Source organism: Sardina pilchardus, chromosome 16 (genome assembly GCF_963854185.1).
Source record: "Sardina pilchardus chromosome 16, fSarPil1.1, whole genome shotgun sequence".
Taxonomy (NCBI): domain Eukaryota; kingdom Metazoa; phylum Chordata; class Actinopteri; order Clupeiformes; family Clupeidae; genus Sardina; species Sardina pilchardus.
In genome coordinates, this window is record NC_085009.1 from 14,459,630 (window position 1) to 14,484,033 (window position 24,404).

A 24,404-nucleotide genomic window follows, 5' to 3' on the forward strand; every position below is an offset into this window, starting at 1 on the left:
TGTGTGGGATAGAATGGGATGGGACACAGTTTGTACAGCATGCTTCACTAAGACAATAGAAGGGGGATAGCCATGCACTGTATTCATTCAGGTATTTCCTTTCTCAGGGACTATGCACAATGCCGGCAGGACAGGCATGCAAATGGTGTTGTTTACCAGGGGTACCATGGCCAGAGGAGGAACAGAGTTCCTGTTAGCAGCAAGTCCGATTGCTTTTTTTCTTCGCCGCTTCGCAGCCGTGCGATGTCTGAAAACAACCTCAGCTTGGACCAGTGGTCCTCTCATAGGGGAGGAATGTCAAAATCGCCTGTCTTGAAAGAGGAGGAAGGCAGAGCTTTCTTAACTCTGCCCAAACCGAAATCCTCGCCCCCACCTCGCCCTCCTCCTCCGAAATGGGACCAGTTCTATCGACGGAGGGCTTCCCACCACAGCCTCTTCCCGACGTCCACTCCGCCCCGGTCCTCGCCCCTGCACTCCCAGCCGGAGGCCGGCCCTGCCTCACACCTGAGCGCTCCGGAGGTTGGCAGACAACGGGCGTACAGTTTGCCGCCAAGAGAAGGTCCAGTCAGCTGCCCGCCCTGTCAGGAGCGACCTCCTCCAGCCCCCTTCAGCAACCACCACCACTCACAAAGAGCCTTCAGACCTGTGGTCCCGGCCCCAAAGGAGAAAGCCACACCTTTCATTCCACCTGAGCAGTGCACCCGGTAAAGGCCGACATATACTGTACACAACATAGTCTCAACGTAATCTCAACGTATCCATATCGAACATACTGTATGCACAACATAATCTCAACATATCCATGTCCCACATACTGTGTACACTACCTAATCTCTCAGTCACAACGTAATCACTCAGTCACAACATAATCTCTCACACATTCATTTTTAAACTGTACAACTCAAACATTCACAACCAAAACACAGCATTCAACTAAGTTACATTTGAAATAAACGTTAGATGTTTTTGGTTTTTATATATCATGTATGAAGACTTTGCTTATCATATGCAAACGACATGGGCCAGGTTTCCCAAGCTCTTAAGTGCTAAGAACTTCTTAGGAGCATTCTTAGAACGTTCTTAGAGCGCTCCTAAGAAGTTCTTAGCACTTAAGAGCTTCTTAACGGATCTGGGAAACCCGGCCATTTTCATTCTACCAAGCCAAAGAAAAATGGTATATGGTTAGAGTGTAGTTGCTAAGTTGTCACATTCACATTGTGATGTTCATTAATTTACATGAACTACTTTTTCCAGGTTATATGATGCTGGAACGCAGGAAGATCAAAGTCCACTGACAGTCCTGAAGCCTGTATCTTGGAAACACAGGGGCACTGCGGAGTGGGACTGCAGCTCAACACAGGAACACTTCAGCAGGGACAGCAGTCCAGGAATGCCACCTGGTGCATCAATACACAAGGACAATAACACCTATGAAAGGGAGCATACGCCAGAGTCTTACCTCACTATGGAGCACCTGTTGCCCCAGCAACAGCAGCATCAGCAGCATCCACAGAGAAGAGGGTCTGGTACCCCACAGCTAAGCTACAGGCAGCAGGAGCCCCCCAAAACATGCACCGAGCCTGCTAGACAGGAACCAGATGCACCCATTGAGACAGACATCGATGACCTAGCTGAAGGGGAGACTCTGGAGGACTGTAAAAAGCCAGAGCTCCAGGGGGAGATGCAGTGCTTTGCGTGCCCCATAACTGTGCTGGAGACAGACGTGGACGCTCCTCCACAGACGGAGGCCCCAGAGGTAGAAGTGGTGAGGATGGGTCCAAAGACATCTCCAGTGGAACAACTTCCAGTGGAGCGCAGTGGAGGCACACTTGAGAGGTACGTACCTAGAGTGTAGACAGAGTGTTGTTCTAAAATCTCCCTCAAAAAGGTTTGGTCCTTATCTGTACGTTACCCAATAATGTATCGGATCAGGGCCTGACATGAACTTAATGTGGTCGCCAGCTTGGCAACCAGGTGTACTCTTGTGCGAAATCCAACCAAATGTTTGTCCCCATCGGCATTCATTTTAAGTTGTGAGTGTTAATAACTTATATTAATATGAACCGGGCAGTCATTAATGTCGAGGCCTGCAGAAAAGTGTGTGGATGAATGCACATGTCCTGTCTAATTCCGAGTTACCCTCCCATGCTACAGGTCTTCTGGCCCCGGTTCAGACGGAGGGCAGCCCTATGGCACCACACATTACAGAAAGTCTGCTGCTAACACCCAGCTGTTCAACCAAATGAACGCGTCCCTGAACATGAGCAACATTGTGGATGAGGAGCTCAACTACAAAGTAAGAAAACCTAAAGATGTTATAGGGGCATCGACATATGGCAAGTCAAAATGTACGGAATTTTCATATATGTATGCACACACAGGCATAATTTCAGGGATCAATGGCAACATCAATGTTAACAAAATGACGAGTGTTTACACACATCCATATTTACATGAACATAACAAGACTTGGGGGTTTTCCTGATTAGCTGTGATGAGTGCCAAATGTCAGTGGAGTGAGAATGGATAAACCATAATCTGGCGCCAGGATGTTGGCTGCTCTTCAGTGCATCAGGGCAACAAGGGCTGTGTCGACTCGTCTGTCCAAATTGACAGAAGTGCCACTTATAATTTTGCTTATACTGTATTATTTAGCAGACAAATGTATCCAATGCAAGATACTGTGTATCAATCAACTATCTGCTACTACTGTATATATAGTCCGTTTCAGTGAATTTCAGTGGTAGCCTATGTACAGTACTGTATGTATGAGAAATAGTGTGCCCGGAACAGCCTTTAGTTCTCCCATATTACACTATAGTTAATTTTCAAACTAAGTAGCTAGATTTGGTCATTATATTGTCATACATTCATGTGTACTGAGATATTGAAGGTGATGTCCTGATTTCCTGTTTTCTTCAACTTCTCCAACAACAACACTAAAACACCCTCAAGATATTTTTTTAAAGAATGGTTCCAAAGACTTAAAAACAAGATGATCTTATGAGTTGTGCATGATCTCTAGATTTTGCTCTTGGCTATTAAGGGAATCATGCTTGAACTTGGATGATATTTTGATGTTCTCTGTTCTCCTGGGTGGCTTTGCCCCTAGCAAAAACCTGACAAAAGGTTGGGCATTTTCATTGCATCCATGTGCTGGGAAATTTATTTGAAAACGGAGGCCTTTAGTTTTACGTCAATGCTATTATCACACTTGTATGGTAAAGTGTTGTAGAGCAATTAAGATTCAAAATCAAATTGATTTCATCCTTTTGTATCGTTGATGAAAAAGTAGAAGTCTCTGTTCACATAATTTTACGGGATCATATAGTCTTATTAATGAATACTCAGGGCCAAAATGCTGCCCTTCATCATAAAGTCAAAGTCATAATCTAACGATCACTTCCAATTAGAGTATTTGGCACCAACCTGTCTGTCCTTTCAGCTTAGCCTGGAACCTTGAGGCAGGTTTGCTAACCACAAGATTGAGGTTTCATAGCTATTAGCCTTGTAGCCTTTGTGTCCATTTGAACTTACACCTCAGCGCTAACTTTCTGTTATCGTTGAATATCTTTTGCAATTGAATATTAAATACATTGTATTGTCTGGTTTTCTTTGTGTGATCAAATGTGATGCGATTTGGGAAAACCTATCACATGGTGATATTTTACCAACGTATCATTCTGATACCATCCTACTGTAGCAAGATGTTTGGAGAATGGTATCCAGGATTTTGTTAGGGCAGTGTCAAGAATGTTGCTAGGATGATATCAGAATCTTACAGATGGTCAAATGCCCCCATGTGATGAGTGTTCCCAGATTGCATCACATTTGATCACACAAAGAAACGTTTGAAACGGAGCAAAATATCAAGGATTTTGAGGGAACCATGTGATGGGTTTTCGTAGATCACATCACAAATGTTTATTATTAAACTCTATGACCAAATGACAAATATCCCAAATGTAATTGGTATCAAAAGAATACATTCAAGAATACAGGTCACAAGTATCAAGCTAAAATACCTTGTACTGTTTGTTAATAGTATTTCTCTGTGTATTGGTCGTTTTGTTTGCAGCGACAGCTGATGGAGAGTTTGCGTAAGAAGTTAACTGTGCTGTTGGAGGCACAGCGAGGCTTGCAGGAGGACATCAGAGCCAATGTCCAGCTGGGAGAGGAGATCGAGGCTCTAGTGATGACCGTCTGCAAGCCCAACGAGGTGGACAAGTTCCGTATGTTCATCGGTGATCTGGAGAAGGTGGTGAGCCTGCGACTGTCGCTCTCCGGCAGGCTACTGCGCGTGGAGAGTGCCCTAGACTGCCTAGGTATGGAGGCAGGCCACCACGAGAGGGTAAGATAGAGTATACACACACACACACACACACACACACACACACACACACACACACACTCAAAGACACAGACACAGACACACACAGTATATATTTTTCACAGGATGTGTTTGCAAGTATTGCCATACATGAATAGACACGTCCCCAGAACACTGTAGGTGGGACACAACAGTTGACTTTTTCTTGAGTTCTCTCTAACTCAAGTCTCACACACAGATACTAAATGGTATAACCAAATACAATTAGTGAGATACAGTATAGTATATATGCCCTTGGAGATTTTCCCTCTTTCTTCTTTCTACAAATATAATCAAAGCATTCTCACTCTATGTTGCACGTTGATAATCAATACATTCCTCCTCACTGCTGCTACAGTACAGTGTATGCTGCGTATTGATCACCTTGGATATTTTTGGTCCACAGCTCCCCCTGCTGGAGAAAAAGCAGCAACTGCTGCTGCAGCTGGGCGAAGCCCAGGAGCTGAAGGAGCACGTGGACCGGCGGGAGGAGGCGGTGGGGCGCGTGCTGGCCGGCTGCCTCACGCCGGAGCAACTGCGCGACTACAAACACTTTGTGAAGATGAAGGCCGCGCTGCTGGTGGAGCAGAGGCAGCTGGACGACAAGATTCGCCTGGGAGAGGAGCAGCTCCGTGGCCTGAGGGAGAGCCTGGGCCCGGGGGGAGTCATGGACTTTGGGCATTAGTTAAGGGTTAAGGTCGGTGGTAAAGGTTAAAGGTCAAAGGTCAAGTAGGGCAGGATGCAGGAGACGTCCGCAGGTTAATCGGAAATGTGTGAAATGAAGAGTGATTCGCTCCTCAAGGACACTATATGTTATCCTTTCACATTTAGCTTTTGCATTTTTGTGCCTTTTTTCACAGGATTCGTTTGCTAATATTGCCATACATATAAGTAGGCACGTCCCAGGAACACTGTATGTGGCACACAGTAGTTGACTTTTGTAAGAGTTCTCTGCGAGGTGTGCACCCAGAGATGCCACATGTTATAACCAAAGACAATTAGTGAGATATAGTTTGGTTGTGTGCGTCCTTCTGCTCTAAATTGAAGGTGTGTCAATGCACTGCTATTTATTTATTTATAACTGTTGGCTGAGTAGCCAACAGAAACTTGTATGATAAGAAATGATACGAGGCAGGTTTATTTATAGTGCATTTCAAACACATAGGACATTCAATATGCTTTGCAAATAAAAGCAAAGAAGTAAGAAAGAACAATGAAAACTGGCAACAGCTGGAGCGTCTATGATATCATCCAGAAGTTGGCTCCTGAGCCCAACTGAGAGCTGATACAGTGTTGCAAGAAAGAATGTTCTGAATTCTCTGCACATACACTACAAGCCCCTTAATGACAGTAAACAGACAATTGGCCGGGTTTCCCAGATTCGTTAAGAAGCTCTTAAGTGCTAAGAACTTCTTAGGAGCGTTTTTAGAACGTTCTTAGAGCGCTCCTAAGAAGTTCTTAGCACTTAAGAGCTTTTTAGCGAATCTGGGAAACCCGGCCAATGGCTGTTGGATCATGTGCAAAAGGACACTGCTGCTGTTTTATCAAAATTATGTACTTTGCTGTTTGAGCTGGTAAAATCCTTGCAGTGTTATCACTCACTGTTTCTGAGATACTCCGACAGTTTATTTTTATTTTTATTTTTATAGATGTTCCCTGGTTCAGTTCAACATGCAGCATGCTTGCCTTGTATTACTCATATCCACATCATGATTATTACTTCCGTTAAACCCCATTGGGGAAATTGCTCTGTCGCTAGTTTGGAGTTTAGCACGGTTTTAAACTGGAGTGGGAGTTGGAGTTTAAAATCGTGTTAAACTCCAAACTAGCGACAGAGCAATTGCCCCATTGAGATTACTTCCATTTGTGGACTATCAGCGTTGATCTGAACTTAAACAAAGTCAGCTGTTAAACAGCTAGAGTGGTGTTGGGGGAAAAAAACCCAGCTGTCTGGTCAACAGTCACTTTGTAAGTTCCCAAATTGGCTAAGTCAACAATAATATCAAGAGTGTGTGGATTATTATATGGATAATTGTGCTTGGTAGTTTATCATGTTATTGTTTTTTTTAATTGCTGGCAATTATTTAATTTTTGTGCAAATGTTATGTAGGGTCGAACTTCATGACTAAAGAGGACCAGATTGAAACCACACACTCATGGACTGACCCAAGACAAACGAGTATGTTCCATGTTAAGAGATCTCTCTACATAAGAGATGCCAGAGACACAAATAAGCCATGGGCATCTTCATGTCACTCATAATTCATTTTGTTTGTTGATTGATGTGTTCCTGTTGTGGTCTTGGTTTGTCTCTAAATTGCTCATACATTCTTGAAATGCCTTTCCACTCATCTGAAACCAGACTCAATTATTTGCCTCGTTCATGGAAGCACCCTACACCCCACTGTCACTGAAATGTCAAGGGGTGATTAAATGTAGCTTGTGACTTAGCCAAACCCAAGCCGTGCCATAACTTTTTTCTCTGAATCATCCAGAACACTAACAGTTTCCATAACTAACCGATTCAGATGCCATCTTACAACTATTGCTTAAGAAACTGAAGAGACTGAGTTGCTGCTGCTTAACTGATGTGTGATATTAGTCCAAAATTAAAAATGTCCCGTCTCAAAATGACACTGATTGAGTTTTATATTCCAAAGGAAGGAATGGCCTTGTGTTTTGAGATGTGTCTTGTTGATGTATAGCCCTGCGAGGGTTGATTTTATTATGTACTGTACATACTCTGTACCATTTGTTTGTATAATTACACTGTAACATCTTTTGTTAACAACTGGAACATCTTGTTGATTGGACAACAGTATGATTAATGCATGTGTGTCATTTTCTTCCAGCAAGGAATATCTTTGTATCAATAAATCAAAATGTGTCCACAAGAGTAACATGATTCAATTTTATTAAGTAACTCATCTTTCACTACTATCAGTATATACGCTGAGAAAGCAAGTTTGGAGGTTCTTATGTTCTGGAGAATGTGCATCTCCCAACTCTGAAGTGTGTGTTCCTTTCTTAGTGTCCATGTTCTTTTCTTCAAATCAAGTCATACAGTAGATCTCAACTAGAAATGCTAGCAACCTAGAAATGCTTTTGCTTAAAATAAACAGTAATGCCATTAATTATATGAAGTGCAGCTTCGGTGAAACTGTATTAGCTCAAATAAGTCAATATCTGACTTAATTATTAAGAAGTGACTTGACTCCAGACGCTTATTAAGAAATTCCAGTTAGAGTGATAGCCTGTCCTGGATGATACCATACTCATTAAACTCACTCATCTCAAATTGTAGGCGCGCCCACAGTCCTTGACCTTCTCCAGTGTTTACTGTATCAGTCAAGGACTTTAAGGACGTAATGTGAATATATTGCCTGTTTGATCCAATATGATTGATCCAATATAAAGTTTGTCACGCCCCTCATTTCCTTTTGTCCATTGTAACATGCTGCCAGGATGAGCCGCATGTAAACGCACACACGCACACACACACACACACACACACACACACACACACACACACACACACACACACACACACACACACACACACATTAGATAGTACACTCTACATTTGCTCCTCCAGTCAAATACAGTTCTATTTTCAAATACATCAAAACAAGAAGCACATACTCTGGGCCTATGTGCGACACACCATCTTCACAGTGATTGGCCACATGCACAAACATGCAATGCTTCATGAAGAAACACAACATTTCCTTTAAGTGTCTAACTACTGTTTGGATTGGCAAAAGAGTGAAACTGGACATCTTTGTAACACACGCAGTAGATCTTGGTTGTATTTATATGTGATTTAAATTATTCACATTACTTTCATGTCATACTGCCTCATGACACATGGCAAAAAAAACATTGCCATGACTCCAAATATGAAGTGAGTTCATGTTCTTTGTGACTTCTGTATGACCTTGCAGTTTCCTCTAGAAAGTGATCAGTATCACTTCCTCAACGAAAGCATTCATGCATTAAATCAGGTAAACCAAGTGCTAATAATAGGCACTCAAAAAGACCAAGCCTTCTTAGCCTGTAGTGGTCCAAAAGCAAAGGACACTGCCTTGAAGTGTGCTCACATAGCATATTACCATACAGCACTGTGCTTACATTATTCCACTGGTTTCACAGGTTTCTTCTGCCTCCAAGGACAGCTTTGTGACCTCTTAATATTTCCTCTGCTTTTTAGCCTATACATCCCCCTTTAACCTGTGATTCCAAACATGGGCGTATGGGCCACGCTGCACCTCCACACGAGCTATAGTGCACTCAAAAGATAGTATTTTAGCATTTCAAAAACAGCAACACAATGGATAAAGCTTTAGCCTTACAACGACAGACTTAGAGCCGCTGCACTGCACAGACCAACAACACCACCATTGTAGCTTTGGCAGGGGTGCTGAGCGAGCAGCGCCGCCCTGCTCGTGTTGTTTCAACGGCCATTATCAGATGAGGGGCGCAGGAAATGTGGCGGATCACCCGTTTGGGACACCGCAGTGGGTCAGCCAGCCTCCCTCGTCCCATTAGTGTCACCCCTTGCCCTCTTGCCAAAACAGAGAGAGAGCCTTTTTCCCATCAAGGGCCATGCAGGCCAGTGCGACCGTTCTCTGGCTGGCAGGGCTACACTGGCCTCGCATGAATTGTCGACTGTTGAGCCCTTGAAGTCCTGCCTGTTCCTCCTACATTGTCCAAGTATTGCTGGCAGTGTTAGCACGCCTCCCACTCTCCCACATCCCTTCTGAGACCCGTTTCCTGGTATGACTGTGCACAGAAAAAAAAAGAAATGGCCTACCTATCAGTAGCAACATTTAAAAGACAACGGGAGTGCCTTAAACTCCGGCAGGGCCTGTGGTTTATACAGTAAGATATATAAGTGCCTGTAGACTAAACAGTAGGCCTACTAATACAGTAAACCGATGTCCCATTTCACCACAGGACTGTGCTTCAGTTTTACTGAGAAGAATATTATCGTTTTTCATATTGCCTGTGCTTTTGGACAAGTTTCAAGGTTTTTTGTTTTTTTTTACTGTCAGTGCCTTTATAGTGCAATGATGTTGAGAAATCACATTTCTTGCTTCTTTGTTCTTGTTCCTGCACTTTGTACTGCCTTGTTGACACATACCCAGGACGGACCAACTAAACTCATGTGCTAATTAAATCAATCGTGTTCTTATAAATAAAACTGACTTGGGACCACATCACGCAGTCAACCTAAACAATTAGTTCTCCATCTGTTCCTCTCTTTATAACTGACTTTCATAGTGAGATTAAAAAGACAACAGGATATTTTGCAATCAGTGACACCCAGCTTGGTGTGTTGTAAGTCCACTTTTGACATTCATGAATAATATACTGTAAATCAACCTAGCATTAGATGGATTCCATGGATGTTTCCACCTGACCTTTTATACTTGCCTGGCTATCACCAGACCAAGCTCAATCTTTTGAGACTGAACATTGGTCTGGGGAGTCTGCGCTGTATTTCTATTGCACAAGAGGCATAATCAATGGGCCTCTTGTTCTAGTTCAAACAACTCTGTACACTCAGATAGTCCATCAACAAACCAGACCAACAATCCGGGTGTTCCTGGTGGATAAGCCTGTTTGTGATTGGTTCCAGCAAAAGTGGAAGGAAGCAGGAGAGAGAAATGTGCCGGTTTCCAGCCTGAGCTGCAAGGCGAAATCCAATCGCCGGCAGATAATGCTGGGTTTACTCTACTCTACTCTACTTTCATACAGCAATTTTAGTTTAAAGTTTCACTATATTCATGACTCCTTGTCGCCCACTACAGGCTATGGGCAAGTTGAATATAGCCTATGGCCCATTCTCAACCTCTCTCCTCAATCCTCAATGCTCGGTCCTCCAGGCTTGTTCCCACTGATCTATAAGCACTGGATATACTATTCCATTGTTGCCGCCCCATCATTCTTTAGCTCAGTGGGAACGAGGAACGAGGAAGGAAGGGAGGATACATAAAAAGACGATTGAGAGGCACCCTATATCCAATCTCATCTACAACACCCTCACTCTGGCCACAATACATGCTACAGTTTTGTTTGAATATGTAATGTTAAGATGCAGTAAAGTTTTGCTGCGGAAAGTCCTTTTATGTGACTCTCTGGTCCCCTGGAGTTCATCCAGCCCACTGTGAGCGTGTGAAAGATATAAGAGATGATGTCATATCTAGAGAGAAAGCGGAACTGAACTTGAACGGAACGGAACTTTACAATATATTGCTGGTTGAACAACCTTCATGGATAGGATACAACCTTCATGGATAGGATACTACTGTACTAATCTAATTTAGTTGGGCGAATTGTATCATAGACCATTTAAATCACAAGTTCGTTCCGTAAAGAGAGGGGTGACAATGACAGGGGCATCAATACGGTTCTTGCATCACTTTTCTTATGCAATGTCAACTGTCCTGTGAGCTAGAACACCCACCATACTTCTCACACCATCAGATATGCTTCTCATTCTGCTGGCTTGACCTCAACACCCACACAATCACTGCTGGAAATTATACTACAGGCACCAACGTGAAATAACACATGCCTTTCCCCTCACTAGTCACCAGAGAAATGCATAGCCCACGCAAAAAAAGCATGCACAGGACAACATTTTTATGATATGTATACAACAGAAATACATAATAATAATAATAATAATAATAATAATAATAATGAATTAATAGGGTTTCAATTGAGTAAGTTGGACTGTGTCATTGAGAGTGACCTAATCCTCACCTCTGTGAACATCTCGTCCCACAGCAGTCTCACTTCCTAATCTTGATAGCAAATCGTCTTCAATTATTTTGCTTGCTACTTTGTTGCACTTTCAATCTGTTCTTCTATGGCCATTGCTAATAAAAATGGACGTAAATTAGCCCTTGCATGCAAAGGATCTCCTCGCAAGATTTCTGACTAGGAAATCAGAAAGATAGTCAGAGGAGTAGCCCAAGAGCGAAGGACCACTCGGAGAAACCTCCAGAGACTTGGAGGCAGCAGGTACAATTGTCATAGGCAAATCATAGGCAATACAATCCACTGCCATGGCCTCTATGCACATTCACGCCAGATGATTCCATTACCGAAGAAAAACATGTTGAAGAGGTTTGATTCACAACATTTGGACAAACCTATGAAATATTGAGAGAATAGTCTGATCAGGCAAGGGCAAACTTAAACTTTTTGGATGTCATACTACACACCATGTTTGGAGAAATGGCACAGTACACCTTAATGTGTGTACCATAATGACGAGGTGTCATCAAATACCATAATGTTGAGGTGTGGAAGTAAAGGCATCATATTGTGGGGCTGTCATCTCATGGTACTGACAGACTTCATACAGGAATGATGAACGGAGTCATTTGTCCCAGGAGAATTTTGCCATCCAATTGGTTTCAGAGAAAGGAAATCAAGGTGCTGTCATAAATCCACTTGAACAGTTCTGGAAGTTAACTAAAGATGAGGATTCACAAGAGGGACCCCTGGAATCTTCAAGATTTAGATAATCTATAATCAGAAAGATAGACTATAATCTGTTTAAAAAGAATAGACCAAAATCACATGTGAATACTGCAACTGATTAGTTTTTACTGTAGTTCGTCATACAGGAAATGTCTGGCTGTCATTACAAATAAAGGCTTTTCCACAAAGTAGCCTTAGCCTATCAAAGAAATTCTAATAAGTGCATTTTTTTTTCTTGCTATTCTGCCCTTGACTTTCTTATCAGTAGCAAATGTCCAAACATACACATGCAAGACTGAAAGTATAAGCAAGAAATGACCAGCATTTATCATATTTATCAATTTCATCCATTATCAATATGTATTCATTAGTTTGTTATGCAATTTGCGACAAATATACTACAAAATCACAGTCCATCAACGTCTCATAAATAGAAAAAACACAGAAAAGTAACAGAAATTAACATCTAAATCAGGAAAGGACTTATTGTTCAGCAATGGGTTGGGCTTCACTGAGAAAAGGAAGGAAATCAATCTGACACCATTTTAGCCTTCTAATCACCTCTCACTCTCACTTTGTGAGAACAGGAGCCACACATAATTTCCTCTAAATCCAGCCAAGGTGTCACAGAGGTAAGCCTTGTACCTTGCTAAATTCTTGTTTCTAAAAATGTAGACTTCAGATAGTCTTTTATGTTGTTATTGTCTTTTTAGATTTGAAAAAAGGTTGCATTTATAGGTTGCTTGTACGTGATCTGTAGTCCTTAGCCATATAATTGATAAGTCACTATGGATGAATTTTGTCTAAATTAATAAATGTAAATGTAATTCAATAACACAATGTGCATATATATGACGTCACCGTGTCTCTAAAACAGCCCCGGATGCTATAACAAAACAATAATTATGTGCATCACTTCCTCTCTTCTGCATTTACAAGAAGAGCTTGCATGATGGTTGCCTTGGAGCAGGTTGATTGTTCGTGATCTACACTGTAGTCCTTAGTAATATAATTGACATAATAAGTCACCATGGATGAAATTTGTCTAAATTAATAAATGTATATGTAATTCAATAACAATATGCATAGCCTATATATATGATGGTACCGTGTCTCTAAAACAGCCTCAGATGCTCAAACTCTGCATTTACAAGAGAGCATGATGGTCGCCTTGGAGCATAGGTCACATGAAATAGCAGCAGATTTTAATTGTTTGTTAGTTTTATTTTTCTTGCAGTAAGTTTGTATATTTCCTGTGCTGTCCCCCCCCCCACACACACACACACCACCACCACCATCACTACTACTCCCCTCTCCTTTCACTCGCCAATTCCCACCACATGTAGGTCACATTTCTGACGCATGTCAACGACATAGTTAGACATGATAGCTCTTCACACATCTGTATTTGATATGGTCAGACTATGTTGGGTTCAAGTGCAGTGCCTTTAATAAGTACTCACCTCTATTGAATATTTTATTTTATTAAAGGAAGCTTGATCCAATTTCATTTCATCTTTTTGCACAATAATTTACAAAAATATATCATGCAAATTAAGCGACAATTGCATTGTGCATGCAATTGTGCGTTGCATTTATGTATTTATTTATTTATTTATGTCAGGGATCCCTGGGACACCAGACCAGACTGCACAAAACTTGATAGGTATATAGCTCCACAAGGATACATGAAACCATTGATATTTGTTTTGATCCGTCGCCCACACGCTGCACAAGACCCCCAGAAAGGAGAGTAGGCCGCTCTTGTGAATATCTCGAGAACTATAGTGCCTAGGATGACCACCTTTTTTGTTGGTCTCAAGCGGCCATGTAAACCAATAACATAATTATCTACTCATTTGAGGTATAGCGCCATCTGGGTAAAAGTGAGAAAGCAAAAACAAGGCAAAGTCATCACAGGTATCTTTGGCTGACATGTTCAAAAAACAAGTTTTGTGGAATTCTGTTCTTGGGGGCCATACAATAGGCTACATTTATATATGTGTACATTTAGTGACTGTACACCAATCGGCCTGTAGATGGTCGGACATAGTTTTCTGTCAATATTTCGCGAATCTAGGACTTATGACCAAATTATTTCTATATGTTGGCAGACGCCATCTCAACACATCCCATATTGACTCATTTGAGGTATAGTGCCGTTGTAAGGCGTTGTAATTACAGGTATCTTTGGCTGACATGTTAAAAACGGCATGAAATAGGATCATTATGACACCCTCTGAATGCATGCCAAGTTTTGTGACATTCCATTCATGGGTGGCCATATCAGCTACACACACACACACACACACACACACACACACACACACACATACACACATACAGTATGCACGAACACACATGTACACAAACAGTGCACGTGCACTCACATATGTACACTCACGTGCTGCACGTGCCACACACATTGGCACACATCCACACACACACACACACACACACGCACACACACACACGCAAACACACACACGCAAACACACACACGCAACACACACACACACACACACACACACACACACACACACACACACACACACACACACACACACACACACACACATAAAAACACACATACACACACACGCACACACACACACACACACATAAACACACATACAGTACACGCACACACACACACACACACACATAGAAACACACATACACAAACACGCACACACACACACACACACACACATAGAAACACACATACACAAACACGCACACACATATATACACAGTTTCAAGAGCAGGAAATGGAGATGGAGAAAAATTTAAAAGAGATATTTACTTTTGCAGAGATAATCTGCAGGACTGAGAAGCGGTCATACAGTACCTCATTACCAGACATCTAGTTAGTCCAGTGAATTCAAACTGGTCACAAGGTTCCGAAATGTGTTGCATCTTGACAAGGCTCATATTTATATATTCAGACTGATACATTCACACATCCACCGATTCATCTACCAATCTTTGAGGTTAGCCATATCATGCCTCTGTAGGTCAGTCTGGTAAGACTCAATTGAGATTGAAGACATGGGTTTGGTCATGGATAGTTTTTTACAAGTTGCCATTGATGCAGATTCAAATACATACAAGTTATTGCGAGGGAACGCAAAAAGTATTGCGAGGGAAGGCAAAACTATTGCGAGGGAACGCAAAAGTGCGGTTCAAAAATATTCACCAACGTGACCCTTCCTGGGCTCCATACACTTCAAATAGCTTATTATGCTGTGTTCACCAACAGGTCTAGACCTAGGCTAGGCCTTCTACATATGATGCCAAAGGACATAAAAGGACATAATAGTATTCTTCCTGTGTGCAAGATTTGTTTATGTAGCCGTGACAACGTGCATTTCAGGCCGCAAGACAGGTTATCTTGGGTGACGTTAAAAAAAAAAGTGGTTAGACTATTCAGAGAAATACGCGGTCCGAGCTGCACACACTCTCGTGTGTGTGTGTGTGTGTGTGTGTGTGTGTGTTGCAGAGTTAGCCTGTAATGAGCTTGACAGATAGCCTAAGTTTCTTCACCCTGACTCTTTCTGACTTCCAGCGTCCCAAAGGCTAGTTGTTCTAATTGGTAAAAGGCCACGGGTAGGCCTTCTCCCAAAGGGCACCTTGGACATACGGGCCAGAGGGGCCTCCCCAGGGCCAGGGCCTCCCTTCTGCATGTGCCTGCTCCAGCTACTTTGTATGACATTTCAAATCTCTCTTTTATTTTCCATGTCTCCGTATCACACATCGCACGCAGCAAGATGAGTCAAAAAGAGGCCATCCATGATATCCTTTTTGTTGGTGGATCCATGATCTCAGGTACTTTTATGCATTTAAATCTACGAAACAGCACAATTTGAGCTGTTTGACTGTTACCATAGTTACCAGGACACATGATTACACTTTAGAGAATAAATAAATGATCTGTCTACAGGCAGAATTAGAATTCTTATCAGCCTCATCCCCATTGTCATCACAGGCTTGGGTAAGCTCAGCACCAAACACACTTTTAATAGCTTTTTATATTCTTTAAAGGAACACTTCACCGTTTTTTCATATTAAACTATGTTATTCCTTTAACTAAGACGAGTTGATACATACATGTACCTCTCACATTTCAATGCGTGCACTCACTGGCGCGGCGCTACTTTGATAGCACTTAGCTAGCCCAGTTCATTCATTAGGATCCAAACAGAGATGAAGTTAGAAGCGACCAAACACCTCCATGTTTTTTTTTTTTAACTTTATTATGTGGCGCAGTAATATCCTCACTCCAAAGTGAAACTGAAAGTGCAAGAGTGAGGACATTACTGCGCCGAGTCTGAGTGCTCCCAATTGTTATTCCACCACACAATATAGTTATCCCATCTTGAAATGCACCACATTTTATTCAGTCAGTGAGTGCACGCATTGAAACGTGAGAGGTATGTATCAACTCGTCTTAATAAAGGGAATAACATAGTTTAATACGAAAAAACGGTGAAGTTTTCCTTTAACTGGGTATCACTTTCCACAACAAATCCCATCCTTCCCATCTCTCTCTCTCTGAAAAAGGGGCGAGGCATTTCCATGAGTGCCCTAAGGAGCCCATGGTGCCCATCTTCCTGGTGGTGGGGGGAAGTGCCTCTGTGACCCTGCAGCTGCTTCCCTTCTTCTACTGTCGTGGCCCAAAAGATGTCCCCAACATGTTCTGCCGCATCTGCAATTTTGTGCTATACATCTTCTGCTTTGTGTGGTTGATCATAGGTAAGGATGGACATTTTGGGGACTTGTAGAGAGAGGAGAAAGGGGAGGAGTGGGCGATTGAGAGATTGGATGCTATAGTATGTGTACAGCTGGGTTATAATCACAGCAGTCAGAGCTCTGAATGAATATAACGTAAAAAGAAATTAAATAAATTAATGCTGTAAACTATGATAGCCTAATCAATCAATATGAAACTATATGCCTAAATACAAAGGCAGTGTGGCAGAAATAATTCACTAAATAACAAACCCAAAATTAACAGACACAAATTAGATTTTAAATCTAAATGTTATATTTCTAAAAATAGAAAAACTCATGATTGACATCTGTTTCTGGTTTCTCATTTCTTCAGGGAGTGTTTTCGTGTACAGAGCATACTTGCCTGACTTGGAGTCCCGCAATTCCGAGGAGTACTGTGAGAGGATCCTGTACCTGGTCACTCTCTGGTTCACCACCGGCATTTACATTTTCATTGTGTTGTTTATAATTTACATGTCATGCAAGTACCTATGTTGTAGGTCCTGAAGCAGTGAAGCTAGTTTGTGTACAGTATGTGTTGTTTGTTTGTTTAAATGCTGTTTTGACTTTTGCTTTGATTTTCACTTGACAGTGAAGACTGTTAGTTCACTGTAAAGGGAAGAATCACACAGACAAGGTAGCATAGTGGTTAATGAGCTGGGCTAGCATGCAGTAGCCTGAAAGGTTGTAGGTTAAATTCCCAGTTTCCGCCATTGTACCTTTGAGCAAGGCACTAACCACAAGTTTCTCTGGGGACAATGTAGTCCCTTGTAATAGAATTGACGTAAGTCACTTTGGATGAAAAGGGTCTGCTAAATTAATAAATGTAGCTGTAAATCTGACGTTGTACTGTGTCCTGTATGGCCAAAATGAGAATTTAATAGAACATGGACATGAATTCAGTCGGATTACTGTCAATAAACTTCAACCAGAACTTTTAAATCACTAGATCTGGTTACCTCTGATGCCAACTTCAGATGGTAACAGAGTTTTAACTGATGGTCACATAGCTTTTACCACTGTGCCAAAGTTGCACAGGCCCAGTGCTTTCTTCACATCAAACCACAAAGAAGGAAGAGGGCCGTGGTGCAAACTGTGTGGCATGACAAACTGTTCTGCAGCACCCCGAACAGTAAAAGCATTTGCAGCATTATCAACGGTCTGCTAGTATCAGGTGAGAAGACATAATTTACCTTAATGGAAAAAAATACAGTTTTATCATCAAAGGAGATTTTTCATGTGACGTTTTTTGGGAATTATGGTGAATTGCAGTTGAACTTTGAGTCTTAAGGATAATCACCTATGGTGTTAAATGAGGAAGATGGACCAGAGACAAAGATCTCCATTTCAAATGGCAACAATTGGTAACACTTATGACAATAATAATAAAAAATAATGATGTCTTATATAGATCAATAGTAGATTAACCCTAATAGCAATGCCTTTCAACTTTGCAGTTGTAGTGAACATAATCCTATGGATGATACTGATATCAGCCATAGGGATGGGTAAGTAGTTCATGCCATGTTTTATTTACATATATTAGACAGACCCTTTCAACAAGAAAATCAAAAAACAATAGAACATTATATTTTGTTCCCAAACTACTTCCTCTGCATTAAAGGGGGGTTCAAACCAAATATCCGCAACAAAATGAGTTGCAACGTTCTAAAACCTTGCAACTGTGACTAAACATGTTGAATGCTTTGCGACGGCTTGCAACAACGTTCAACATTTAATTCACATTGCTGCAACTCTTTGGCAATGGTTTCTTCTTGTCGCGGATCTTTGGTGTGAATTCGGCCTACGATAACATCTGAAATGTTAAAACGGAAACCTTGTGGGAACAACTACTGATAATGAAACTCTCTTGAAACGGACCATTAGAGTGAAAGAGATTTTAAACCATTGCATGAAATCAAGGACTTGATTTTTTGCCTTTTCAAAATCAAACAACTGAGGAGTTCACCATTAGAAATGCATTTATGTGCTTGATAGATCTTATGAAAACGGATCATTATGACCTTATGCAGTCATAGACTCTTAGATGGTCATTTTTATACCACAGATGAAAGCCCAGTCTAGGTCTGAAAATTCAGCAACAGTTTTATTTACAATCAAGAGACAGCATGACTGCATACAAATTCACCAGCTGCTCTAATTAAACAGGACATGGCCAGGATTTAAATATTCCTCCAGGATGGGAGATAGAGTTGGTCATTACATTTTACACACACCACACTGAATTAGGTCCTAATTAGTACTAAACTGGAAATCTGATAGATCTGGGGGGCATTCAAAGTATGTGGTTTGGTGAAAAACCTGAGGAAGCTAACTCAGAGTAAGTGGTAAATCTTCTACAACAAGAGCTCCAAGGCATAGTTTTGTTAGGCAAATGAAGCCATACAGCTCTTCTATTAGGAGGTTTACCACTTACTCTGAGTTAACTTACCCAGGTTTTTCACTAAACCACGTAATTGGAAGACAATTGAAGACTTTGAGACAGATAGCTACTGCCAAAGGGAATGCATCCATGCAGGACAGTGAAACACTGCACAATATTCCCCCTTATCTCGTCACACACAGGCACACATAAATATCATCAGGGACAGTACAAGCACAAAATGAAATATATGAGTCATCTCGTGTGCGAGAACACCTAACAAAAACATCAGGGCATAAACTAATGAATGATACTATGAATATATGTAATATAATTCCAATACTCCCAACTCCCAGGCACTATGCACCTGAATGACTGCCCCATCCAACCGAACATTCCAGTGTTTCTCATAGTGACCGGGGTGTTTGGCCTTCTTTCTCTGATGCTGACCTACACCAAGAACATATTCGAAGAAGGCGGAATCTACTTGCTATGCTCCATATGCAGCATCATCTCTTCCACTTTTGTAATCTTCTGGCTTATTGCAGGTAAGAGTGTCAAGAGGAGCAGAGAAGGACACAGATCAACAGACAGAGAGATTATAATGTTTAAAACTGACTTCTTTATTAAATCACATTGGATTAGATTAGATTAGCAGAGTACAAGTACCGAGACAATGAAATGCAGTGAATCACATCACAAAAATCATACGAATCACTTGTCATGACATTCATGTCACAGTGAAGGAGCACCAATAATCACAAGGGATGGTGGTGCTTGGGGGCAAATTGCACATGCATGGAATCATAACAGAAATAATCTAAGAGGCAAATGCACAGGAAATGACACAATAAAGCTTCACGTTTGTGGGTTACATTAGAGGAAGTAACTTATTGTCATATAAATACAGTGCCTATAGAAAGTCATCATACCCTTTTGAAATAGTTACTTTTTTTGTCTTACAGCCTGAAATCAAAACCCATTTAAAAAAAAAATATTTTCCAGTTTTATTAACAAATTTAGCTGTACAACATCAAAATAATGAAAAAAAAGTAAACAGTTCTGAAAATTAATAAAAAATGAAAAACTAGAATAACAGGGTTGGAAAAGTCATCATACCCCTGACTTAATACTTTGTAAAGCTTCCTTTTGCTTTCATTACAGCCATCAATCTGTTTGGATATGTCTCTATTATAGCTTTGCACACCTAGACAGGGGAATATTTGCCCAATTTTCCGTACAGAAATGTTAAAATTTAGTCAAATTCTATAGGGAATGGCGATGGACTGCTCTCTTCAAGTCAATCCACATATTTTCTATAGGATTTAAGTCAGGGCTCTGACTTTGCCACTCAAGGATATTCACCATCCTATCCTTAAGCCACTGCTTTGTTCTTTTGGCAGTATGTTTAGGATTATTGTCGTGTTGGAAGGCGAATGACCTCCCCATCCTCAGCTGTCTAGGAGAGGGACGCAGGTTTTCCTTGAGAGTGTGGGTGTACTTGGCAGCATCCATTTTCCCTTCTATCCTGACCAATTGCCCAGTTCCCACTGAAAAGAAACATCCCCACAACATAATGTTGCCCCCACCATGCTTCACACTAGGTATGGTGTGTTTTGGGTGGTGTACTGTGTTGGTTTTCGCCAAACATTGCGCTTGGAGTTCAGTGCAAAAACACATCTGGAATATTCTGCTACCATGTGGAAAAAGCTTTTATGGTCAGATGAGACTAAGATCGAACTTTTTGGAGACTAAGATTGAAGTTTTTGGACTGAGCTCCAGGCGCTAACCAAACACAGTATACACACCCAAACACACCCAAAACACACCATACCTACTTTGAAGCATGGTGGGGGCAACATTATGTTTTGGGGATGTTTCTCTTCAGCGGGGACTGGGCAATTGGTCAGGATAGAAGGGAAAACGGATGCTGCCAAGTACACCAAAATTCTTGAGGAAAACCTGCGTCCCTCTCCTAAACAGCTGAGGATGGGGAGGTCATTCGCCTTCCAACACGACAAAAATCCTAAACATACTGCCAAAAGAACAAAGCAGTGGCTTAAGGATAGGATGGTGAATATCCTTGAGTGGCAAAGTCAGAGCCCTGACTTAAATCCTATAGAAAATATGTGGATTGACTTGAAGAGAGCAGTCCATCGCCATTCCCTACAGAATTTGACTAAATTTTAACAATTCTGCATGGAAAATTGGGCAAATATTCCCCTGTCTAGGTGTGCAAAGCTATAATAGAGACATATCCAAACAGATTGATGGCTGTAATGAAAGCAAAAGGAAGCTTGACCAAGTATTTAGTCAGGCGTATGATGACTTTTCCAACCCTGTTATTCTAGATTTTAATTTTTTATTAATTTTCAGAACTGTTGACTTTTTTTTCATTATTTTGATGTTGTACAGCTACATTTGTAAATAAAACTGGAAAAGATTTTTTTTAAAATGGGTTTTGATTTCAGGCTGTAAGACAGAAAAAGTAACTATTTCAAAAGGGTATGATGACTTTCTATAGGCACTGTACCTCTGTGTGCTGACTTCTCTGACCTTCCACAATATAGTCAGGACAGTGAGATAGCTAAAAGCCCATATCCAGTAGAATACTCTTTAGGCAGTGCACCTGGAACGTTTTCAGACATTTTTCCAAGTTTTCCACATTTTGTTGTTTCTGACTCATCTTAAAAAATCTCACAACACAATGCTCCAACATTTTTCTAAATCTATAAAAGAAAATGAAAGACTGAAATATCATGTACATAAGTATTCAGACCCTTTGTTGTGACACTCACTTGCGCTTGGTGTATTGGAGCATTGAGTGTAGATTGATTAGAATTTTTTTTTTTATGGAATCCACTTTAAAATTAGTCTGAAACACAACAAAAATGTAGAAGACTTGAAAGGGTCTGAAAACGTTCTGGGTGCACTCACTGTATATACTTTGAATACTCTTCTACTGTACTCTTTCTACATTTCAGGAAGCAAATGGATCTACTTCTTGTACCAACCAAACTACGACCCTCTGAGCAAAGACGGCTTTTGCCAGAAGAAACTGTACCTCTTTGCGTTTGGGTTCACCTGTGTGGCTGACCTCTGCCTGTCCCTGGTACTCATCTGTACTCTCCTGCTCCTGCTCGTCAGCTGCATCAAAACCCTCCTCCAACCGAGCCCTGGATTCACCTCATATAACAGGGCATACACAGAAATCTGATCATTTAGTGGACAACAGTGTTGTTATCGTTCATAAGGAGTTAAAATAATCAGTGCTGAGAGATGTATAAATGTATCATTTTATTTTAAACTTACCTAAGCGCATCATGCTTCGTGCATTATGCTTATCTAGTGCCATGTTGCTTTAAGGCATCACACTCTCTGTCTCCACTGTCATGCACACATGTTCCATTAAACAGTGTGTGAATGAATCAAATGGACATATTCTGCTTGTTGCAATCACTCTGGAGTATGTCTGTGCGGCTATCTCCTCCATCACAGATATTAGAATCATTGGTTCAAGTAAATTGAAAAGGCCCACAATAAATCCTCCCCACCTCCCTCTGAGTGAGGTAATCACTCAGGAAGTTGAGTGGGATGGGGCATAGGAGCATTGCCTCATTGAAAAAAAGGACTGTCATTGGCTCAGCCCTCATTACACAGCAACCATGACATTTTGTCTTCAATGCACACAAACGTGCCCAATGGAGCATACCACTTCCTTTAGAGTTCTAAGGTTGGATCAAACTGTGCAATATTGTAGAACATGTCTAGTATGTCACATGTTAATGCACAGTCTTTGGTCTGTATAACACATAATAAATGACCTACACAGTCACAGTCTACAATATATTTCTAATAAAGTAATTAACAAAAAATCAAACAAATCCTTCTCAACTTCTCAGTAATGATAGTCATTAACCTATGGAGTCTTCCGATGTTACCTCAAAACTATACTGTATTCTGCATTATAGCATCAGAGTATAGCATCACCGCAGGACAAGTTAATGTACAGTATGATGTGGCAGCAGGTGCCATTCATTTAACTGACTGCCCACTGCAACCCAGCATCCGTATCTACCTCATAGTATTTGGTGCTGTTCTTCATAGTGCCCATAATCTTGACTGTTGATGTTGTTGGTGCTCTCCCTGAGTGCATATAATGTGCCCTGATGCTCCCCTCTCCACTTCACTTTTTCCAGGATGCACTAGTTGTGGTCTCTCTAGGCAGCTTGTGCAGTCTCATTACAGGTGAGCTATTTTTAGTTACCCAGATAGCAAGATAGCTTGAGAGAGAGAGAGAGAGAGAAAGAGAGAGAGAGAGAGAATGTGCGTGTGTGTGTGGGCGAGGGGTGTGTGTGTGTGTGTCTAAATGAGCAGCAGCAAAAAGGCTATGACTGAACAAAGGCATTTGCAGAACAAAAATAACTGTGGTTGGTTCATTGCCATATGATCAGCTGTGCTAAAGCTCCAGTAGCCAATGTGAATAAATCACTTTCTTGATTCAGATGTTGTTGATTTGATGTTACAGTACGTGATCAGTTGCATCTAAAGACTGAGTTTGACTTGTCTTTGTCCTTCTCATTTCAGTCGTGTGTGTGTGTGTGTGTGTGTGTGTGTGTGTGTGTGTGTGTGTGTGTGTGTGTGTGTGTGTGTGTGTGTGTGTGTGGGTGTGGGTGTGTGTGTGTGTGTGTGTGCGTGTGTGTGTGTGTGTGTGTGTGTGTGTGTGTCGGTGTGTGTGTGTGTGTGTGTGTGTGTGTGTGTGTGTGTGTGTGTGTGTGTGTGTGTGTGTGTGTGTGTGTGTTGGTCAGCGGATATGCATGATGTTTTTCCATACTGTCAGTATGGAAACACTGAAACATTTAACCATATGGTACAGATCTTCTCTGACTTAGCTGTCAGAGCATGAGTGATTGGTTGTATCTGCTCTGCACTTGAAGGTCATGGTGCCAGTGTAAAGGGAAAAAGATAGTGTAAACAAGAAAACAAGCTTTTTATGCTTGAGTTATGTGGTTAAAATACCTTATTATATCTTTAATCTACTTAACCAATTCAAGATCTTGATTATTAAACTCTCTATTAAAGAGGCATTTTGATGTTAAGCATCATCCAATTAAAATGTTCACTGAGTTCGACAACATTTTCATCACCTTGCTGTTCTTCCAGTGTCTGGCCAAAATGGTGGTCATTCACAGTGCTCATTAAACAGACAAAATGCCTGAGGCCAAGCTATTCACAATTCCAGCCAATTCCAGCAACAAGGGTCTCAGGGACACTGCTGAAAAGGATTTAAAAGGCTGTTGAATTCAAATGGTAACAAACCCTTCACTTGGATCAGTGGCTGCACCATCTCCCTTCATAGCGACATTTAAGACAAACTGTACC

At 41.3% G+C, this 24,404-nt stretch overlaps 3 protein-coding genes across 5 annotated transcripts in view; all 3 read left to right on the forward strand.

The window, feature by feature from the left end:
- Positions 1-5,742, forward strand: part of shroom4 (shroom family member 4) — a 29,270-nt gene extending 23,528 nt beyond the window's left edge. For both annotated transcript variants that reach the window (XM_062516229.1, XM_062516230.1), the window contains 5 exons: positions 108-704; positions 1,255-1,836; positions 2,155-2,296; positions 4,079-4,351; positions 4,776-5,742. In XM_062516229.1, the coding sequence (XP_062372213.1) occupies positions 108-704; positions 1,255-1,836; positions 2,155-2,296; positions 4,079-4,351; positions 4,776-5,054 (1,873 nt within the window). In that variant the 3' untranslated portion in view covers positions 5,055-5,742. The remainder of the gene's footprint in view (positions 1-107; positions 705-1,254; positions 1,837-2,154; positions 2,297-4,078; positions 4,352-4,775) is intronic.
- Positions 5,743-12,447: 6,705 nt separating this feature from the next.
- Positions 12,448-17,254, forward strand: LOC134059758 (transmembrane protein 272-like). Its single transcript, XM_062516249.1, has 5 exons — positions 12,448-12,498; positions 15,633-15,694; positions 15,810-15,860; positions 16,430-16,621; positions 16,974-17,254. The coding sequence occupies exons 2-5, from the start codon at positions 15,637-15,639 to the stop codon at positions 17,144-17,146; spliced, it is 474 nt and encodes a 157-aa protein (XP_062372233.1). The 5' UTR covers positions 12,448-12,498; positions 15,633-15,636; the 3' UTR covers positions 17,147-17,254.
- Positions 17,255-17,713: 459 nt separating this feature from the next.
- On the forward strand, positions 17,714-23,014 carry LOC134059756 (transmembrane protein 272-like). Of its 2 annotated transcripts, XM_062516246.1 has the most exons (5): positions 17,714-17,813; positions 17,912-18,003; positions 18,097-18,147; positions 19,379-19,570; positions 22,007-23,014. In XM_062516246.1, the coding sequence occupies exons 2-5, from the start codon at positions 17,952-17,954 to the stop codon at positions 22,237-22,239; spliced, it is 528 nt and encodes a 175-aa protein (XP_062372230.1). In that variant the 5' UTR covers positions 17,714-17,813; positions 17,912-17,951; the 3' UTR covers positions 22,240-23,014. The 2 variants fall into 2 exon arrangements, with proteins under 2 accessions (XP_062372230.1, XP_062372231.1); XM_062516247.1 differs by having other exon boundaries at positions 17,752-18,003.
- Positions 23,015-24,404: the final 1,390 nt, after the last annotated feature.